General features: G+C 43.2%; 1 protein-coding gene across 1 annotated transcript in view; it reads left to right on the forward strand.

Annotated features, from left to right (window-relative positions):
• Positions 1 to 1,671: 1,671 nt before the first annotated feature.
• The window catches only part of LOC111145627 (CCZ1 homolog, vacuolar protein trafficking and biogenesis associated), a 31,291-nt gene continuing 11,793 nt past the window's right edge, over positions 1,672 to 21,169 (forward strand). The window contains exons 1-10 of the mRNA XM_022500659.1: positions 1,672 to 1,855; positions 2,868 to 2,965; positions 3,065 to 3,158; positions 3,421 to 3,498; positions 3,873 to 3,920; positions 4,820 to 4,903; positions 6,029 to 6,204; positions 14,624 to 14,705; positions 16,769 to 16,830; positions 17,131 to 17,242. Coding sequence (XP_022356367.1) covers positions 1,742 to 1,855; positions 2,868 to 2,965; positions 3,065 to 3,158; positions 3,421 to 3,498; positions 3,873 to 3,920; positions 4,820 to 4,903; positions 6,029 to 6,204; positions 14,624 to 14,705; positions 16,769 to 16,830; positions 17,131 to 17,242 — 948 coding nt within the window. The 5' untranslated portion in view covers positions 1,672 to 1,741. The remainder of the gene's footprint in view (positions 1,856 to 2,867; positions 2,966 to 3,064; positions 3,159 to 3,420; positions 3,499 to 3,872; positions 3,921 to 4,819; positions 4,904 to 6,028; positions 6,205 to 14,623; positions 14,706 to 16,768; positions 16,831 to 17,130; positions 17,243 to 21,169) is intronic.

The raw sequence follows: 21,169 nt of genomic DNA on the forward strand, positions 1-21,169 counted from the left end.
GTGAAGGGCTCTTGCCCCACATTTGTGTGGTACTTTGTACTTTACCAAGTGTTTTCATTTGGATCATCTGGTGTAATTGTGCAATAACCCTGGAGGCAGGTACTAACCTTATTTTGCCAAGGAGGAAACGGGGATTGAAGAAGGTAAGTGACTAGTCAAAGTTCATTCAACTGGTAAATGGCAAAACCAGAACTAAAATTCAGGTGTTCCAACCTCAACCCTGGGCTCTTCTACTTTTCGAGAAGTATTTACTCAGAGACAAAGGAGAGACTTCTTTAACCTGGAGTTTTCAAACTATGTCCTTGGAGTCACTAGGTCCCAGGCAGGGGCTTTAGGCTTTCCAAGGGAGATGGGAATGATGGGTAGCCCCTGGAAAAAGCCAAAAGGTACTCTTAGACCCCAGTAAATCATAGATGGTAGCTCCGCAGCTATTTTATGTCTTAGAACTCCCCACAGACTTTTCGGGGATAAAAGGAAGAAGAGAGGAGAGGGGATTCTGCTATCTTAAAAAATATTTTAAAATAATTGCTTTAATACCAAAACACTGTATCTAGTGGAGAATTTCATGCACCAGAGCAAGTTATTTGGGAAAGTATTTCAAGAGCAAGTAATGATAACCATTTGTTGAATAATGATGAAGTGCTGGGCATTATATGTACAATTCATAATCCCATTTAATTCTTAAAGCACTATTCCTACTAGGTAAGCATTTACTATTAGTCATTTTACAAATCCGAATTAGAGGCGGTTGAAGGTAGGTAATTGGTCCAAGGTTTCACACCTTGTTGAGTGAGTGATAGGACTCGGATAAGTACCCAGATCCATCTCACCTCCAAATTCCAATGCATCTCCTCCCTAAACATGAAGGTCTATTCTGCCAGCTTGAATAAGAGGTCCAGTTTCTAAATTTGATCTGTGACAAATGAGTCAAACTAAACCAAGGTCGTTTTGAGTTCGGCCAAGCGGTGGGCTGCAAGGGTTTGAACTCCCAATACGAGAAGCCAGAAGTCACGAGCTGTTCCAGCCATGTCATAATCTACAGAGCTCAAAAGCAAGTGACTCCTCAAAACTACTAAGAAAGGGCGATGCCCTGCTCGTCAAGGTCCGGGACTGGGCCCTCCGCGGGGAATGCCGCACTCTGGTCCCGCTTTGTCCACACACTCCTCCACGAGCCCAATGCTTTCACATCTGCGCTCCGTCTTCCTCCCCGGAGCCACTGGAGTTGGGGTAAGGCGCAAACCCCATCGGCTTCGTTTGATCCAGCAGTCACCTGAGGTCTCTCCAACTGGGATCAAGAAAACCCATACACGCCAAGAGGGACCCTGTACATGATGGAAGGGGGCAAATCGCCCAGCTGACCGCACATCACGCAGAGGCTTCCTTTGCGCCTCCACTCTCCCTTCCAAAAAAAAAAAAAAAAGACACAAACCATGCCCGTTCTAATTTTCTTTAAATACGCAGCCCTCGCTGCAGCCAGGATATATATATATCTGGGAGCAAACAAACGAAAAAGTTTCACTTTCACCTTCACTCTCAAATAAGAAACACTTGCCAGAGAAACAAACAAGAAAGGAACCCTCGCAGGTGCTCGCCAGAAGGGGACGCCGGGCGGCGGGTTCTTATTCCGGGCTGGCGGCGAGCACTTCCGGGGCGACCGCGAGCGAGGCGGAAGTGCGGTCTCCTCAGGGCGGCCGTCTCTGGGCGGGCAGAGGGAGGCTCCCGAGGCGGGGGCCGGGCCGGGATGGCGGCAGCGGCAGCCGGCGCTGGGGCCGGGACGGCCCAGGAGAAGCAGTTTCCGCCGGCGCTGCTGAGTTTCTTCATCTACAACCCGCGCTTCGGGCCGCGCGAGGGCGAGGTACGCGGAACGGGGCCGCGCGCCGGTGGCAGCCGGCGGTCGGGGGAAGACCCGAGGGCGGGGGCGGCCGGGCCGGCCCGCGGCGGGCCGGGGGAGCCTTGGGGGCGCGCCCGGGGTGGGGTGGAGGGGTCACCGCGCAGCACCTATCACTTCCTTCCTCGGGCGGTATGGGCGGAGGTTTTGTGTCAGGTGTGCGTCCGGGCCGGGGAATAAGTGGGGGCCAGACAGCGCCGGCAGAGTCTCTCTCTCTCTCTCTCTCTCTCTCTCTCTCTCTCTCTCTCTCTCTCTCTCGTCCTGGATCATAAGCCTGTGTATTGAACGAGGGCTCAGCAGGCTAATTATCTCTCCGCACGGGTTGAGTCTTTTTGCGCCAATCCGGGGCGACTGAGATTGAGCTTCTGTTTTTGTTCCTGGAAGTCCCCGACCAGAAACGTGGATCGAGAGTGGGGGACTGTAACCCTAAAATAACGCACGCTTGGAGGTCCCTAGGAAAGTTTTTTTCCGAACTGATAAATTCCAGGGATGGGTTTTTGTTTGTTTCATAGGTGGGGACGGTGACTTCCTCAAAGGATGTCCGGTTCTTGTTGGCAGCAAATCACGGTCCTTTTAAAGGCTGTCAGTCCAAAGGCGCGTGAACCTGCTGAGTTTTACTCGCCCGGAGGCGTACGTGTACGCACGTGCGCACACGCTTATTTCTTACAAACGCTCATGTTTTGCAAAATTAGCACGAGGAAAGAAACCGTAAAATCGAGTTTTCAGAATAATTGTCTTGTGTGCCTCCAGATGACATGTGACTTACGGAATATCACAATTGCCTTCCAGGCTGGTGACCCTTGTTTACATACCGAGGGGAAGATACTTCTTGATTTTCTGAGAAGGGTTTTTGTTTTGGTTTGCCGCTAGCATGTGCGACGTGAGAGGTTGACGTTAAACAGCATTTTCGACAGCCAAGATGGGAAGGGGAAAAAAAAAAAATCTTACATTAATGTGATTCTGTGTCTTCATATTTCAGGAGGAAAATAAAATTTTGTTTTACCATCCAAATGAAGTAGAAAAGAATGAGAAAATTAGAAATGTTGGATTATGTGAAGCAATTGTACAGTTTACAAGGTAACGTCTTTAAAGGCGCTTTTGCAGAGCTCAGTGAATCCTTAAAACTCATTCGACTTGGAGAACCATCCCCAACATATTCTTTTTTAACCTTTTTAGGACATTTAGCCCATCAAAACCTGCGAAGTCTTTACATACACAGAAGAATAGACAGTTCTTCAATGAACCAGAAGAGAATTTCTGGATGGTCATGGTATTTACATACACAGTACATCTTTTTGAACTTGTGTAGTGAAGTTATGGGTGATCTTTACTGTTAGGACTTTAGGGAAGTCCTCTAGTTGTTGCAAAGTAGAATTACAATAAAGGTGGTTGCAATTTTAAAATCTAATTCCTATTTAGTGTATTCTTGGGCTCTTGGTGTTGTGGCGTGTTCAAATTTTTTCATTTAAGGGAAAATTAAAAACTTATATAATTGGGTCATTGTGTAATTTCGTTCTATCAAAATTGTGTAGGTTGTTCGGAATCCTATAATTGAAAAGCAAACTAAAGATGGAAAACCAATTGTTGAATACCAAGAGGAGGAGTTGTTGGTAATGTGTCATTTTTCATTTCATATTTCTAGAAAATGTTTTACTGAATATGTTGAGTGACTTGGCCAAATTTAAGCTATGTCATTTTGCAGAAGATTCTCAGGATATGCATAGTGAAGTTTCATGTCTATTTACACTATTTACACAATTGTATAAAAATGTGTATCTTGTGTCACTGATGCCTTCTAATCATCTGTTGAAAGCTCTCCTAAAACTGGATCATAACTGCGTTTAAATACATTTGATTGGCAACACGTAACTGTCATAGGTCTAAGCTCACAAGCATTATATTGTGTTGCCAAGAGTTACTGTATATTTGCTATGCCATGGACTTTTTTCCCCTTGAATTGAGATCTGTGTTTTTGTGTTTGCAGGACAAGGTTTATAGTTCAGTGCTACAACAGTGCTACAGCATGTACAAGGTAAGCATGACGTTCTTTCTGAATTGAGTCTAACCAGTTACCCCCTGTTTAAAATCTCAACTCTTGGGGCGCCTGGGTGGCTCAGTGGGTTAAGGCCTCTGCCTTCGGCTCCGGTCATGGTCCCAGGGTCCTGGGATCGAGCCCCACATCGGGCTCTCTGCTCAGCAGGGAGCCTGCTTCCTCTTCTCTCTCTGCCTCCCTCTCTGCTTGCTTATGATCTCTGTCTGTCAAATAAATTTTTTAAAAAACCTAAAATCTTAACTCTTTTGATGACTGTATGGTGACTATGTATCTGTTTTAGGGGAGAAAATAATGGGGCCTTTGAAACAGCACTGAGGTTTATGTTACACTTATTCACTGAGTATTGAGTCTTTCTCTATTCCTAGCCTTGTACTAGGAATGTATCCCCATGGGCAAACAAGAGAGTCCATGTCCTTGAGGAGAAGGCATACTGCAGATATTGTATGATTTAAGAAGTCTGGCGATAATTTTTTATGTAAAGTGAAACTTGGGTGTGAGTTGAGATTTTAAAAAAAAAATAATAATGCAGGGCACCTGGGTGGCTCAGTTCCGTAAGTGTCCAACTCTTGATCTCAGCGTCATGAGTTCAAGGCCAGTGCTGGTCTCTAGGCTGATCGATCATCTGGCAGCCTACTTAGAAAAACAATGTCCCAAAGGATTAAGTGATTACACAGAAATATCAGTTAACAAAGTATTTATTTTTGTGTGATTCATTTTATAATTCAGGCTTTCTCATGTAAATATTTTCTACATTTAAAAGGAATAGAGGGGATTAAATAAACTGAATTAGTTAATCTAAAAGGAAAAGAGGAATTTGTCAATGCCGGCAAATTGAAGGGTGTAAGAAACTGACTTTTAAAAATCTTTTACATCATTAGCTTTTTAATGGTACATTTCTGAGAGCCATGGAAGATGGAGGTGTCAAGCTCCTAAAAGAAAGATTAGAGAAATTCTTCCATCGGGTAAGTGTTTTGAATTTTATTTATAATCTCAGTAGTCTTCAAACAGATTTTTAAAAATATACACAGAAGTTTGCTTCTTATTTACAAAAAAATTTGGGACTTGAAAGTGACAAAGAAACTGAGCTACACTGTGGCGATACCAGAACAGGGAGAAAATTCTTTCCATTCTTTTATCTTTCTGTAACATTTTGTGTTGGATCAAAGCATCCTGCCATTTTTGTGCACCCCTACATCATCTTGGAAACACCTTTCAGCTTCATCCTCGTTCTACCTGTGTCTGTGTGTATGGGCTTACTCAAAAGCGAACTTAGCGCATGCTGATTGGTTAATTAGCTGAATTTAAACTCTTTACCTAAGTCCTACGTTCTTAGGCATTGATGATTATTCATTAAACAGAGTATTGTTTAATCTGTATTGATGCAAGGTAAAATTTTTTGCCGCGATAGATTTTATCACATTAGTGGTTACTAGTGAGATTTTTTCCCAAATGATAAATGAATGTGCCAATATAGTTGTCACTCTGTTATATTGTAAGTTCAATTTTATATAGCTTACCTCTGGTAGAATTCAGGCTAGCTTTTAGAGAAATAATTCTATTTTTTTCCCCTCAACTAGCTTTGATCTGTTTTTGAATTATTTCATTTTTATGAATTACTTTTGTTTCCTGTTTGTTCCCGCACTTTAATGACCATAATTCTTTACTCTCATGCTGTCTCTTAATATCTGTTCTCTTCTTCATTGCTCTCCTACCTGTCAACAACACTTGGCCTTTCCATTTTATTTTAGTAGAAGATGTCACTTTTAGTAGAAGATGTCCATGATATCATTGTATAGATTGTATAGATCCCTAATGAGATTAATACAATTTGAGGAGCACTCATGTAAGGAATTAAATAACTCCAAGAGATAAGACAATCCTGAATAATTATTAATAACTTGTGTTTGAACCTCAAATTTTGAAATTGGTACCTTTTTCACATCAAGTTCGCTGTAGCCCACCTGCTTACTGGTCCTATCAGTGTGCTAATATGTAATCATACCATAAATTGACTAATGATTCTCAGCTGTCAGACTGCTATGTTCAGTGTACTTTTAGTAAGATTAATGCCTTATTTTTTCCTACAGTACTTGCAAACGTTGCATTTGCAGTCATGTGATCTCCTTGACATTTTTGGTGGAATCAGCTTCTTCCCATTGGATAAAATGACTTATTTGAAAATCCAGTCCTTTATTAATAGAATGGAGGAAAGCCTGAGTATAGTCAAATACACTGCCTTTCTCTATAACGATCAACTAATCTGGTATGTACACTCTAAGGCTTGGCATATTAAAGAAGAAACTCTTTTAGGCTAATAAAAACAGCAAAGACCGGATTGATAGGAGGTTGTCAAACTGGAATAAATAGCAAGGGGGCAGGGTAAGAAGTATCTTTGTAGATAACTGTCAAAATAAAGCAGTGATTATTTAAACCAACAGTAGGGTAATTTGGGTTAAAATAATAAAGCAGGGGAGTTTAAAACTGGTTCCCTGAAAGGTGGAGAAAATGTTCCTGTCGAGTTAAGTTTAGGAATCCTATTTTTATTTCGGTGTTCTTCCAAAAACCTCTTTATAAAGAAACAGTATAGTAAATGTGGAAAGCATACTTTTCATACTTTGTTTTAAAATTGGGTCTTTAAAAATATCCAGAGAAGTTAAATGTGCTATAAAACCAGGAACTTACCCACTGGCTACCAAAGGTACATCCCATAGTAAGAACAAAAACATAATTTCTCTGAAAGTGTTGATACTCAAGAAGAAAAGGTAGACTAAAAATCCTCTCAGGTATCTAAGGTAACTCTGGAAAAGCCATATGAACGTGCAGGTGCCCGTGACCATATGGAGGCTGTGGCTCTGAAGGAAGCCTGGCTCTGGCTGATGATCTGAGATGGACTGCTGGGGTTCAGGAGCTCTTCCAGGGGCTCACCCGTCTTCGGTTTCCACGTTTATGTGGACTGTATCCCACTATCTGCCCTTCAGGTTGTAGCCCTATTTGAGCCTGAAAACTTGAGTTCAGCTAACAGAAAGGGCAGTCATGGTTTCTGGAGACCCATTCTGTCCCTGCTGAGATCTTGGAGCATCATTTTAGGAAGAAAAGGAGGCTAATCAAAAGAAATTTGAATCTGTTCATTAAACACACTGATGACTTTTCATGTAGAACTTGTTTTCTCCTGTAAAAACAACATGAAGTTCAGATAGAAAGGCGTCTCCTTTTTTAACACATTGTTTAGCAGGACACTTAACTGCTGTATTAGCTGGCCCTGTTCTGGTTGCTTTTTATGATATTCACACCGTGGTAGTAAAATGAAATTCTTAAGGCTGCCTTAAGAGGTTGAAGGGAAGTTACCGGGGGTTGGAGGGTGTCACATCTGAGGAGGGAGTGGCCCTCTAGAGGCAGAAATTCCAGGGAGGTGCTGAGAAGGCTGTACCCAGCAAGGAGACAGAGGGATGGACTAGAATTCCGTAGCAGCCCATGGCCTCGGCGCCCCGTCTGAGGAAAGTAGCTCAGATTCCAATTTGCCTGACACAGCATAACCCCTGATGTACGTGTGAACTCTGGGGGTGAGAAGGGATACAGGCCTAGAGCAAAAGGGTCCCCTTCAAAGTCCGCAGCTCCACTGACAGGCCATGAAGCCAGCATGACCAGCAGGGTTGAGGTCTGGAAGTCTCAGCTCACAGTGCTGCCTGTTGCCCAACTCCTGGGGATCCTCTGGGCACCTTTGTCTTTGTGAAGGACATTCCCTGGAGTTACGCAGTGCCCAGCTCTGGTGGCTGCACAGGACTGCTTGGGGGTCCTACCCCAGTATGCCTATGGGGCAAGGTTGGCCCCAGGCCGTCATCCTAAGAAGGAGCTTCAAGAAAAATAACACATTGTGGGAGGCAACTGTTAGTTACAAAGCTGATGTGTTTAAATACCAGTGAAGTATTTTATATCTCACGAACAGAGTATGTATTTGTTCTCATTGCTTGCTATTATGTATGTGTGTATGCCCGTGTATTTAGTTTTGAATGCTCTGTTTCATCAAGTGGAGCCCAATGTTGTTGTTTTTCCCCACTCATTTTCATTTTTTTCATCATAAGTGCATTCTTGAGTCCCGTCCCCTATTTCCCCCATCTCCCCACCCATCTCCCCTCTAGTAACCATCTGTTTGTTTTCTATAAAGAGTCTGTTTCTTGGTTTGTCTCTTTTTTTTTTCTTTTGCTCATTTGTTGCTTAAATTCCACATATGAGTGAAGTCATACGGTATTTGTCTTTCTCTGACTGACTGATTTCACCTAGCATTATAGTCTCTAGCTCCATCCCTATTGTTGCAAATGATAAGATTTCGTTCTTTTTTATGGCTGAATAATATTCCATTGTATGTATATACCACATCTTCTTTATCCATTTATTGATTTACGGACACTTGGGCTGCTTCCGTAGTTTGGCTATTGTAAATAATGCTGCCATAAACATGGGGAGTCCGGGTGCATGTGTCCCTTTGAATTAGCGTTTTTGTCTGTTTTAGGTAAGTACTCAAGAGTGCAGTTGCTGTATCGTAGGGTAGTTCTATATTCAGTTTTTTGAGGAAGCGCCATACCGCTTTCCACAGTGGCTGTGTCACCACCAGCTTGCGTTCCCACCAACAGTGAAAGAGGGTTCCTTTTTCTCCACATACTTACCAACACCTGTTGTTTCTTGTGTTGTTGATTTTCGCCATTCTGAGAGGTATGAGGTGGTACCTCATTGTAATTTCGATTTGTATTTCCGTGATGATAAGTGATGTTGGGCATTTTTTCGTGTGTGTGTAGGCCATCTGGATGTCTTCTTTGGAGAAATGTTCATGTTTTCTGCCCATTTTTTAAATTGGATTATTTGTTTTTTGGGTATCGAGGTGTATCAGTCCTTTATATAGTTCAGATATTAACCCTTCATTGGATTTGCGGGTACCTTCTCCCATTCTGTAGGTTGCCTTTTAGTTTTGTTGATTGTTTCCTTCACTCTGCAGAAACTTCTTATTTTGGTGTAGTCCCAAGTAGTTATTTTTTATTTTATTTCCCTTGTCTCAGGAGACGTTATCTTAAAAAATGTTGCTACAGCCGGTATCAAAGACATTACTGCCTGTGCTCTCTTCAAGGATTTTTATGGTTTCAGGTTTCACATTTAGGTCTTTAATCCATTTGGAGCTTTTCTTGTGTGTACGATGTAAGAAAGTAGTGCAGTTGCGTTCTTTTGCATACTGCTGCCCCACACCATTTGTTAAAGAGACTCTTTTTTCCCCATTGGATATCCATTTCTCCTTTGTTGATGGTTAATTGACCATATAATTATGGGTTTATTTCTGGATTTTATGTTCTGTTCCACTCTCCTGTTTTTATACCAGTACCATACTGTTCTAATCATTACTACGTTATAATATAACTTGAAATCTAGAGTTGTGATGCCTCCAGTTTTGTTTTTTCAAGACTGCTCTGGCTATTTGAGGTCTTCTATGGTTCCATACAGATTCTAGGACTGTTTGCTCCATTTCTGTGAAAAATGCTGTCAGTGTTCTGATAGGGATCGTGTTAAACGTGTAGATTGCTTTGGGTCATAGAGACACATTAACAATATTGGTTCTTCCAGTCCATGAGTGTGGAATGTCTCTTTGTGTTGTCTTGAATTTCTTTCATCAGTGGTTTATAGTTTTCAGAGTACAGCTCTTTCACCTCCTCGATTAAGTTTATTTCTAGATATTTTATTTTCAGCGCAGTTGTAAATAGGATTCTTTTCTTTCTTTTTTTTTTTTTTTCAAATTTGAATATGAACTTTTATTTATTTATTATTTATTTATTTTTATAAACACATATTTTTATCCCCAGGGGTACAGGTCTGTGAATCGCCAGGTTTACACACTTCACAGCACTCACCATAGCACATACCCTCCCCATAGCACATACCCTCCCCAATGTCCATAATCCCCCCCCCCTCCCAACCCCCCTCCCCCCATCAACCCTCAGTTTGTTTTGTGAGATTAAGAGTCACTTATGGTTTGTCTCCTTCCCAATTCCATCTTGTTTCATTTACTCTTCTCCTACCCCCTTAACCCTCCATGTTGCATCTCCTCTCCCTCATATCAGGGAGATCATATGATAGTTGATTGACTTATTTTGCTAAGTTGATTGACATATGATTCTCCGATTGACTTATTTCGCTAAGCATGATACCCTCTAGTTCCATCCACGTCGTCGCAAATGGCAAGATTTCATTTCTTTTGATGGAAAGAACCTAGATGTCCATCAACAGACGAATGGATAAAGAAGATGTGGTATATATACACAAAGGATTCTTTTCTTAATTTCACTTTCTTTTTCTTTCTTTTTTTTTTTTTAAGATTTATTTATTTATTTGACAGAGATCACAAGTAGGCAGAGAGACAGGCAAGGGCGGGGGTGGGGGAGCAGGCTCCCCGCTGAGCAGAGCGCCCTATGCGGGGCTCTATCCCAGGACCTTGAGATCATGACCTGAGCCGAAGGCAGAAGCTTTAACCCACTGAGCCACCCAGGGGCCCCTTAATTTCACTTTCTGCTGCTTCATTATTAGTGTATGGGAATGGAAAAGATTTCTGTGCATTGAGTTTTGTGAATTTACTGAATTCATTTATCAGTTCTAATAGTTGTTTTTTTTTTTTTTTTTGTGGTCTTTAGGGTTTTCCATATATAGTGTCATGTCATCTGCAAATAATGAGAGTTTTACTTCTCCCTTACCAATCTGGATGCCTTTTTATTTCTTTGTTGTCTGTTTACTGTGGCCAGGACTTCAGTACTATGTTGAATAAAAGTGGTGAGAGTGGACATGCTTTGTCTTATTCCTGACCTTAGGGGAAAGCTCGCAGTTTTTCCTCATTGGATATGATGTTGGCTGTGGGTTTTTCATATATGACCTTTATTATGTTGCAATATGTTCCCTCTAGACCTACTAAGATGATCATATGGTTTTTATCCTTTTTCTTATTGATGTGATGTATCACATTGATTGTTTTGCAAATATTGTACCACCCCTGAATTTTGAGAATAAATCCCACTTGATCATAGTGAATGATTTCTTTTAATGTATTGTTGCATTGGTTTGCTACTTATTATATTGTTTTGAAATTATCTGAGGGTAGAAACATCTGTCTGTCCCAGGACATGGCCAGAACCTGGTACACTGTAGATGCTTGGTAAATGGTTGTGAGCTCAAAGTGGATGGTTAGTAGAAAAATCTTCTAATTCTGTGTGCATTTAATGGATGGATTTGGTTTTGCAGTGGCCGTGATAGGATTAGACATAACTGCTGTTTGGTAGGAGGATGTCAGTCAACTTTCTTGTCCAGAGCTCTTGGCCTGTTTTTTGGAGAATTTTCTTTTTAGTGAATTGATTTACTTTCCAGGAGTTAATACTTTTATGAATAAGTGCTTTAGATATTTCTTAAGTTAATCAAAGTTGACCATATCCTTGGATCTTGTCTAGATTATTTTATATTTAATACAGGACAGTAACACCTGTGTTGTAAACAAAACCGATCCTGATTTGAAAGATTCTGCATTGCATTCAAATGCATCAGTTGAGATTAAAGCTGAGGAAAAGATTTTTTTTTTCCCAAGAAAAAACTGTATAAATAAGAAAAAATTATTTTAAAAAATAAGCTTAAATAAGAAAAAATTATTCATATCGAACAACCATATTTGAGAGGCTTTGAGAGAACATCTGTACTTCTGAGCACGGGTAGGCTATTGTCTGTCTGATGTGAACCCTTGATGGAGTCCTGAACCATTTCCTTTCAGTGCAGGAATTTTCTGCTTGTGTATTTATTTATCTGTTTGTTTATTTGCACTAAGGAAGGAGGCTTTTAATTTTTTTAACGTTTTTCACAAGAACTTTCCCCCAATAGTAGCATCTTCCATAATTATAATGCATCATTGGCTCATTTATTTTTTGTAGGGGAGCTGAAGTAGGGTCGGGGCTGGTAGCCCCTGGAGAGAGGGCTACTGTGGTCCGAGCTCATGGAGATCCTACAACTAGGGCAGGCCTCTCTGGAGGCAAAGTGGGAATTGCCTACTTGGGGTTTTGTGCTCTGAACACCTGGCTGCAACTTAGTATTTTTCTTTTTACGTTTTCTATCCAGATGACCAATACAAAGTATTTAACATCTGGCATTAAATCTGAAGCGAAATCATAAAACACAGCGCCAGTCCCAGTACACGTGGTGAGCCATTCAGCAGTGTAGTTTGCCATCTCCTCCTACAGGGTTTTTTCTACTTCATGTCCTATGGTCTAGAACAGCAGCGTTCAGTAAGAAAATAGTGCAGGAGCTCCTGGGTACTCAGTCAGTTAAACATGTGGCTCTTGAACTCAGGGTTGTGGGATCAAGCCCCACATTGGGCTCTACGCACAGAAGGGTGTCTGCATGGGATTGTTTCTCTCCCTCTGCCCATCTCTCTGTTCACTGGCTTGCTCTCTCTCAAATAAAGTCTTTTTTTAAAAAAGACTATTCATTTACCTGAGAGAGACCGTGCTTGAGAGAAAGAGAGCACAAGCAGAGGGAGGGGCAGAGGGAGAGGGAAAAGCAGAGTCCCTGCTGAGCTGGGAGCCCTATGTGGGGGCTCAATCCCAGGAACCTGAGATCATGACCTGAGCCAAAGGCAGATGCTTAACCAACTGAGCCACCATGTGCCCCTAAATAAATAAGGCTTTTAAAAAAAGAATACAATACAAGCCACATACATAATTTTAAGTTTCCTAGCAGCTATGTTCAAATGAAAAGAAACTAGTGAAATTAACATTTTGGCACCATATATCTAAAATTATTTATTTCAACATGTAAAAGCTTAAATTATTCATGAGCTATTATAAATTTATTATTTCAACATATTAGCAACGTAAATTTTTTTTATTAAAAGATTTTATTTATTTATTTGACAGAGAGATCACAAAAGCAGAGAGGGAGGCAGAGAGAGAGGGGGAAGCAGGCTCCCTGCTGAGCAGAGAGCTTGATGCTGGGGCTCAATCCCAGGACCCTGAGATCATGACCCAAGCCGAAGGCAGAGGCTTTAACCCACTGAGCTACCCAGGCACCCCAACAACATAAATTATTAATGAGCTATTCTTTTCATGCTAAATCTTAACAATCCAGTGTATGTTTTACATTCATTTCAACAAGCCACATCTCAGGTGTTCGGTGCCCAGATGTGCCCAGTAGCTGCTCTTTTTTTTTTTTTTTTTTAAGACTTTATTTATTTATTTATTTATTTTTTTGAGAGAGGGAAAGCGAGCAAGAGAGAACGAGAATGAGATAGAGCATCAGCGGAGGGAGAGGAAGAAGCAGGCTCTCTGCTGAGCAGGGAGTCTGACGCAGGTCCCGATCCCAGGACCCTGGAATCCTGACCCGAGCCGAAGGCAGACACTTAACCGACTGAGCCATCCAGGCGCCCCCCAGTAGCTGCTCTTACTGGAACCGCAGCTCTAGAAGACGTTGCCCAGCCCATAGTCGTTTATGTACTGCCTTCTACTACCTATCATCGACAGCCCTCTCCACTGGTACTTCTTACTCAGGTCTTAAAAGGAAAATAACATCCAGAACCTGTTTTGTTTTCCTCTTTCTGTCTTCTTACGTCAGTTATTTCTGTAAAAGAAAACAAAACAGGTGACTTTTCATGCGTTTGATGGGGAGATTTCATTTGCCCAGTTGGCTGCGTGGTACTTTGAGAGTTAAGAGTTGTCACAGGACGTACTAAATGATCCTGCCAGCCCTGGTGGTTTCCGTTGAGGACAAGACCTTTTGAAAATTGACCTGGAAGGGGGAGAGGCGGTAGAGGAAGAGGAGGAGGTGAGACAGCACTGGAAGAACCTCAGGAAGGGAGCAGCACATACTTGCCAGGGGAAGCCGAATTTTTCTAACAGATGGTTTCACTGGGAAAAGAAGAGACAGCCTCTGGAATATGGTGTAGAGGCTTGATTTATAATAAAGTTGGATTTCATCATAGGATTTTTTTTTTTTTTTTGGTTGCATTGAATAGAAAAAGAATCAGACACAGACTCATGGTCTGTTTATATCCCTACCTAGAAAACTGATCTCAAATAGGGTCTGCTGCCTGCTAGTGTCTCAGCCCTATTTCCACGTGCTACTCACCCTTGCCTCGTTTCAGATTAGACTTGAAAGGTAGACCTGAGAGTGTGTTTCATTCTCTCCCTCCTCTCTCCCTACACGGAAGTCATAGATTTAAAATCCATATCCGTTTCCGAGACCGAGCAGGAGCGTAGGCCCCATCAGCAGCACGCCAGTGTTCCCCGGGAGGCTGGGTGGAAGCATGTGGCATGTCTGTAGAGCCCGGAAAGCGAAGCAGAATCTGCTACCTGGAGTGGAGCATGGTGGCTGTTAACGCTCCCTGAAGAATTCCACCTGAGGTTCAAGGAGGGAATCGAGTCAGATCAAATCAGACCAGTGACTGTTTGTTTACAATGGCGTATAGAACACAAGATGACACAGACATAGCCTTTGCCGGCTCAGGATAAAGTGCTAGCGGCAGACCAGTTTAATTCATTCCCTTCTGGAACTTCCCAGTCCAGGAAAGGGCTTCTGGGTACAATGTAAACAAGCAAACAGGAGTATTACTATGACCTGAGCCACAGGAAGACAGAAGACCAGTTCCAGGCTTTTAACAGCATGCATTTCTGATGTTTCAGGAGTGGGTTAGAACAAGACGACATGAGAATTTTATACAAATACCTCACCACGTCTCTGTTTCCAAGGCATATCGAGCCTGAGGTATGGCCGGGCATTGGGCTCCCTCCCTCCCCGCCAACCCCTGCCTCTGTGTGTATGTATGTTGTATGTATTATGTATGTACGCACACCTGGGCTGGAGGAGGGGGCTTGGGGGCGGAGGGTGGAGTAACGCGGTGGTCGGTGGGGCAGCTCTGATCTATATGTTGAATTGGTCGGTGGGGCAGCTCTGATCTCTATGTTATATTGCTAGTGTGACATGTATGTGGTTGTGTACCCCTTAGCACAGAAACCACGTATGTCAGCTCTTCTTCCTTTCGTTACATTCCAATACAATAGCAAGGGTCTGTTTTTTGTTTTTTTAAAGATTTTATTTATCTATTTGACGGAAGTAGGCAGAGAGGCAGGCAGAGAGAGAGAGAGAGGAGGAAGCAGGCTCCCCACTGAGCAGAGAACCCGATGCGGGGCTCGATCCCAGGACTCTGGGATCATGACCTGAGCCGAAGGCAGAGGCTTTAACCCACTGAGCCACCCAGGTGCCCCGCAAGGGTCTGTTTTTAAGAGGAGCAATTCATTGAGTAGTGGAGAAACGGGTTTTAGGCAGGGTTCTGGGAACTTGAAGACACCTGGGGTCTTTGACAGAAGAAAGGTGAATCCTTTCTTGTACAAGCATGAGATGTCATTCAGTGGATGGTCTCTTGCCTGCCTGCCTTTTCCACTGGGTTACTTACTTTCCCAGTTTTCTGCAGAGACCTGTACGTAATGCTGCAGCCTTCTCCCCAAAGTGTCCTTCTGCCACTCACTAGGTTAGAGATAAAAAATATCCATAGCCCACGAATCATTTTGGCCTAGATGCATACATGCACTGGCTTGTTCTCTTCCCTCCCTCTGTTTAAGGTTGTGACATGAAACAAGAAAAAAACCTCTTCGATAAGAAATTGAAAGCCAAGTTTTAAGAAGGACCTGGTCCTGCACATAGGTCCTTTGTAGGCAGTCTGAGTACAGTGGCTCATGTTTCTTAAGTACGTACTGTGACCCAGCACTGTCCTGAGTGCCCCGCAAACATGCGTTATCTCCTGGCATCCTGACAACCGTCCCGAGTAGGATAACTTCTCCCCACCTTACAGACAGGACACTCAGGCTGGAGGGGCTTAAATGGCACACCCGGGGTCACCTAGCCGGGAAGCGGCAGGGCCAGGACTTGATCTCGGGATCTGCCTGAGGCTAAAGCATCTCCTTACATCCACGCCCTCAAGGAGGCTTTTCTGTGTGTGACAGTACGGCTGCCCCAACAGAAAACTCTGGTCCTTTATTTGCCCCAAGAGCTGGGCTTAGAAAGTAGGAAACCACAGGATTCAACACGGCAGTGTGAGTGTGGACGCATGAGGCCTTCTTTTTCAGTACAGACTGCCTCTGTGAGAGTCAGATATCCATTTTTACTATTGGATTTAGAATGTTTTTCAGTCTTTTTTCTGTGGTTATATGCTAAAATTTTATATAGACTAAAAGAACGTCAGAATTTTTTTTAGAAGAGTGAGAGGTTTCAGCTAACATGACTATTGGATTTGGATTCCCCCCCCCTTCCTGTGCCTATTGAGATAGTACATCTTCAGCAAGAGTGTTAGGCGTGTGCTACAACTACCAATCGGGGAGGAGGTGTGATGTCCTGGCTGAAAGCTTTGATGTCAGACAGTCGTGGGGTTGACGCCTGGCCCTGCTGATTAGGAGCTGTATATGCGGGGGAACTTCTACTAACTTGAGTTTCCACAACGAGAAAATAGGAAGAGTGTGCTGCCTCTAGGGTCCTATGAGGTGGTTATTGCCTAGCATACATTAACGCCATGGGAAATTTCGGTTATTGCTGAAAAAGGAACTAAATCATTAGATGGAGTTCAGGGTACAATGAAGTTTTGATCGTTCTGGTTCCTATCAATGCATTCTTTATGTAGCTCTTGTAATCCCCTTCCCTTTTATTGGTGGGGAGGAATGTGCATAAATGAGACAGGAAAATGGCATGGAGCCCACTAGCAGGTATAAATGTGGTTTTCAAAGCTTCAAAAGGAGAAAATCTAATAAGTCATTTCTCAATGTTGACTTTGTTTACAGTTGGCGGGAAGGGATTCTCCAATAAGGGCGGAGATGCCAGGAAATCTTCAACATTATGGAAGGTAAAACTTCTGGTCTTTGATCTACAGTATTGGATTTTATTGTCTTTTTTTGGTAAAGGTAAAATCATCAACTCTGAAATTACCTTTGTGCTATTTACTGGCAGTTGTTTACTGCAGTGGAAATGCTGTTGTTTCCAGTGAATTAAAACTTTATCACACTCTGATTTGGTGTTTTCCAAGTAGCGTCTGGCTTCCCCAAAAGAAAATGAATCTATATTAAGTGGGACTATATCCTGTTTTATGTATTCCTGTTTATCACTTACCTGATTGAGTTGAGTCATTTCTGTGCTTGCTTTTCAGATTTCTTACGGGACCCTTGAACCTTAATGATCCAGAAGCAAAATGCAGATTCCCCAAAATTTTTGTAAACACAGATGACACTTACGAAGCACTGCATTTAATTGTCTATAAGGTAACAGCTGCTTTTCCCTCCAGCATTACAGACTAACGCGAAAGTAAATCTTTCTTGCGCGTGTACACGAGTGTGTGTGCCTACACGCCCCTGAAATATTTCTCAGAACAGATGTTGAAAGTTCTCATTGTTGGAAAATCGGAATGGGTGGCCCTCTGGAACAGTAGGTTTATTTTCAGCTCCTTTTCAGTGCTTTTCTTATTAGTGAAAGAATTGCTGTCTGACACTGAGGCTGTGACTCAGAAGCATTCGGAAGTCCTGTGTGCTCACACACAGAGGCCAGCAAAGGTGGTGTTTCTTTGTCGTTAGATGCCTTCCGGTGTGGGACTGGCCACACTCCAGTAAATTCTGCTTTCGTGGATTGGAAAGCACAGACTTGGGGGTTCTGTTACGATAGTCCAGTTATAGCTCAGATACATTAGCTTGTTTTTTTTTTTTTAAGATTTTATTTATTTATTTGACAGACAGAGAGATCACAAGTAGGCAGAGAGGCAGGTAGAGAGGGAAAGAGGAGGAAGCAGTCTCCCCACTAAGCAGAGAGCCCGATGCGGGGCTCGATCCCAGAACTCTGGGATCATGACCTGAGCCAAAGGCAGAGCCACTGAGCCACCCAGGCGCCGCCGTTAGCTTGGTTTTTGTAAAGATGATTTTGGTTCAAGAAGGAAGGCTAATAAGCAAGTGTGTTTATCTTCTTCCCCACCTGAGAGTACAATTATGTTTGAGTTTGTAAAGACCTAGAAATGGTGGCGTGTGAGCACCAGGCAGAGGTGAACCTCAGTGTGAGGGATTTGTCTCCCTGGAAGGCAGGAAGGGGGTGAAGGTGGGGTGCTGATGGATGAAGTCTGGCCAAGGAGGAGTAGGGGGGTTGCACTAAGGCAAGAGCCTGCCTGTCCCCACAGAAGCCCAGAGAAGCCCCTAGCTTAGAGATAGCACCTAAGGAGTCCGGAGTGGGAGGCGAGCTTGGAAGGAAAGGGAGTGAGTGTTGTGTATAAACCAGCCAGACACCCCTTTTCCCATCCTCACATACTCACAGGCAACCGAGCACCTATTCCTGGGTGAAAGTCAAGGCTCTTTTTTTTTCCCCTGGGATTATGACCTGAGCCAAAGGCAGACCCTTCCAGGCGTCCCTCAAGGGTCATTTTAAAGGAAAACAATCTGGGGAGCCAGAGTGCGGCCAGCATGGGTGTGCGCAGCTGAGAGTAAGTGCCGATTGCAGGAGTCCGGTGACTGCTGCCCTCGTCCTGCCCTGGAGCAGGGCTTCCCTCCCTGGTCAGCCACGCATTCCCTTGTCCTTTAGTGTGCATGGAAAAACAAAACTAGATCTTGAGAGAAAAATTTCTCTGCTAACAGAGAGAACGTCTAAAAATTAGCATCCGCAGAGATTAGAGAGGTGTATCTATAAAACCAGAACAGGACGGCCTGAGAGTCAGGGCTGGAATAAACTTAGGGTAATTGAAAACATAATTTTATTTATTGGGGCAAGATATACATAGCATAAAATTTGCCATTTTAACCATTTTTAAGTGTATGGTTCAGTACATAAACAGTATTGGACAAACTTACCACTGTCTGTTTCCAGAACTCGTCTTCACCCAAAATTCTGTACCCATTAAAAATAACGCTTCTGTCCCTGTCCCCTGAAAATATGCTTGTTGACACAAGAACTTCATTAGAAGGGTTAAAGATAAGTTGCCCTGCTTTGAATGTAAGATAACAAGACATAAAAATATGGCGAAAATCATTGAACACTACATCAAAAACCAGTGATGTACTGTATGTGGGCTAATTGAATTTAAATTTAAAAAATAATTCCTTTAAAAAGCAAAAATTTTTAAAATAAATAAAATACAAAGAAAAGATGGGAGAGAGGGACCTCCACATCTGATTCACAGAAAAGTTGAATGAGAGGAAATTAGTTGAGTGTATTATGAGGACATATCTAGATGAAGAGGAACACATCTCCCAGATTGAAAAGGCCCACTGAATGTCTCACACCGTGAATCAAAAAGACCCATTCCAATCCACACAGTGGGCAGTTTCAGAAATATAAAGAGAAGATCCCAGAAGCTTCCAGAAGGAAAATCAGGTCATCTGTAAAGAAAATCGGCATGAGGGGCACCTGGGTGGCTCAGTGGGTTAAAGCCTCTGCATTCGGCTCGGGTCATGATCCCAGGGTCCTGGGATCGAGCCCCACATCGGGCTCTCAGCTCAGCAGGGAGCCTGCTTCCCCCTCTCTCTGCCTGCCTCTCTGCCTACTTGTGATTTCTGTCTGTCAAAGAAATAAATAAAATATTTAAAAAAAAAAAGAAAAGAAAATCGGCATGAGCAGCCTTTTCTTTACGGACAGCAGATACTAGGTGACAAGGGAAGGCAGACTTTCAAAGTTCCAAGAGAGAGGGATTTTCAGTGTAGAATTCTTTGCCGAGCCCAACTGTCCCATCGCAGGTGAGATCGAAGAGAGGTGTGTTAATGGCAGAAAGTCTCAGGAAGGTTACCCCATGTGTCTGGTCTTCAGGTTTGCGTGGGTTTGTATGTCAGAATCAGTGAGGAAACCAAGAACGAGAATACCTCAGAATCCACACCCGTGGCCCGGACACTTGAGAACAGGAAGAAGGCGGCTTGTGGTGATCGAGCTCTGAGTCCGTGGTGGGGGTTAGTACCTCAGGGACTTCCGCGGTAGAACAGAGAAATGGGGGCTCTGTTCTGGGTGCAGGGACCCCAGAACAAAAAGATGTTGCATTCATAAAATAGTACGACTGCGAGCTTTGATTAAATGTTGGGTGTTCTAAGGAATGGCCCAGGAGGAGAGAATCCCAGGGAATATGTACAGACGTGTCTGAAAATGAACCGTAACTGGGGTAGGGAAAAGCCCATGTCTCTAGCAAGTGAAAATCAGTCTCTGAATGACTCAGGATAATGATTTCGAACTCTAGTGGAAGAAATATCCTGTTACTCTTTGTTGTTTATTGGATTTCTGATCTTAGAGTCAATCAATAGGTAGAATTTTAAATGGGATGATAGCATCACAGTTATTTTTAAAAGTTAGCTTTTTTCCAAAACAGCTTTGTTGAGACAGAGTTCACATACTGTATAATTAGCCCACTTAAAGTATTCAGTTCAGTGGTTTTTCACTGCAAAGTGCAGGACTCCTCAAGACCACTCTTGCTTCTGACACACGCTGCTAGCTCAGGGGCCCTCAAGACCACCCAGGAGTTCACTAGAGGTGCTCGCAGGACTCAGAGAAGCTGGCCCGCTCCTGCTCACAGTTTACTACAGCAAAGGAGTGCAAATGAAAGATGGCCCAGGAAAGAGGCACTCGGGGCAGGACCCGGGAGTCACCAGGCCTGAGCTTGCCCCCTCCCGGTGGAGCTGTGCAGACAGCACGGGGCCTATTTTTCCCAGCAGGGACGTGTGACATGTGTGGAGTCTTACCATCCAGGGCAGCTCTCTCGAGCTTTGACATCCAGAGTTTTGACTGGGCCTTGGCCGTGCAGACACAGCTGATTGCCGGCGTCCCTGGCCCTAGTTGCCAGCTCTCTGGAACTCTGCTGATGCCGCACGGACTCGGGGCCAGAAGGGATGTTGGCCTGTGGTTTTTCTCTCCTTCTGAAGTCATGGTCTGGTTTTGGTATCAGGCTACTACCGGCCTCAGGCTGGGTTGGGAAGTGTTTCCTCATCCCCTGTGTTTTGGAAGAGTTTGTGAAGGATTGCTTTTAATTCTTTGAATAATTGGTCACCGTGAAGCCACCTACATCTGGGCTTTTCTTTGTTGGAAACCTTCCCATGATGAAAGAGTGTCTGTCCTCGTTCTAGGTCTTACTGTCTGTCTCTTGAGTTGTTTCAGTTTGTGTCTTACTGGGAATTTGTTCTGCTTGTTCTTCGGTTGTTTGTATATAATTTTTCGTAGTATTACAGCCTTAAAATCCT

Source organism: Enhydra lutris, unplaced genomic scaffold (assembly GCF_002288905.1).
Source record: "Enhydra lutris kenyoni isolate GAN:26980312 unplaced genomic scaffold, ASM228890v2 scaffoldscaffold13, whole genome shotgun sequence".
In the NCBI taxonomy this organism is placed as follows: domain Eukaryota; kingdom Metazoa; phylum Chordata; class Mammalia; order Carnivora; family Mustelidae; genus Enhydra; species Enhydra lutris.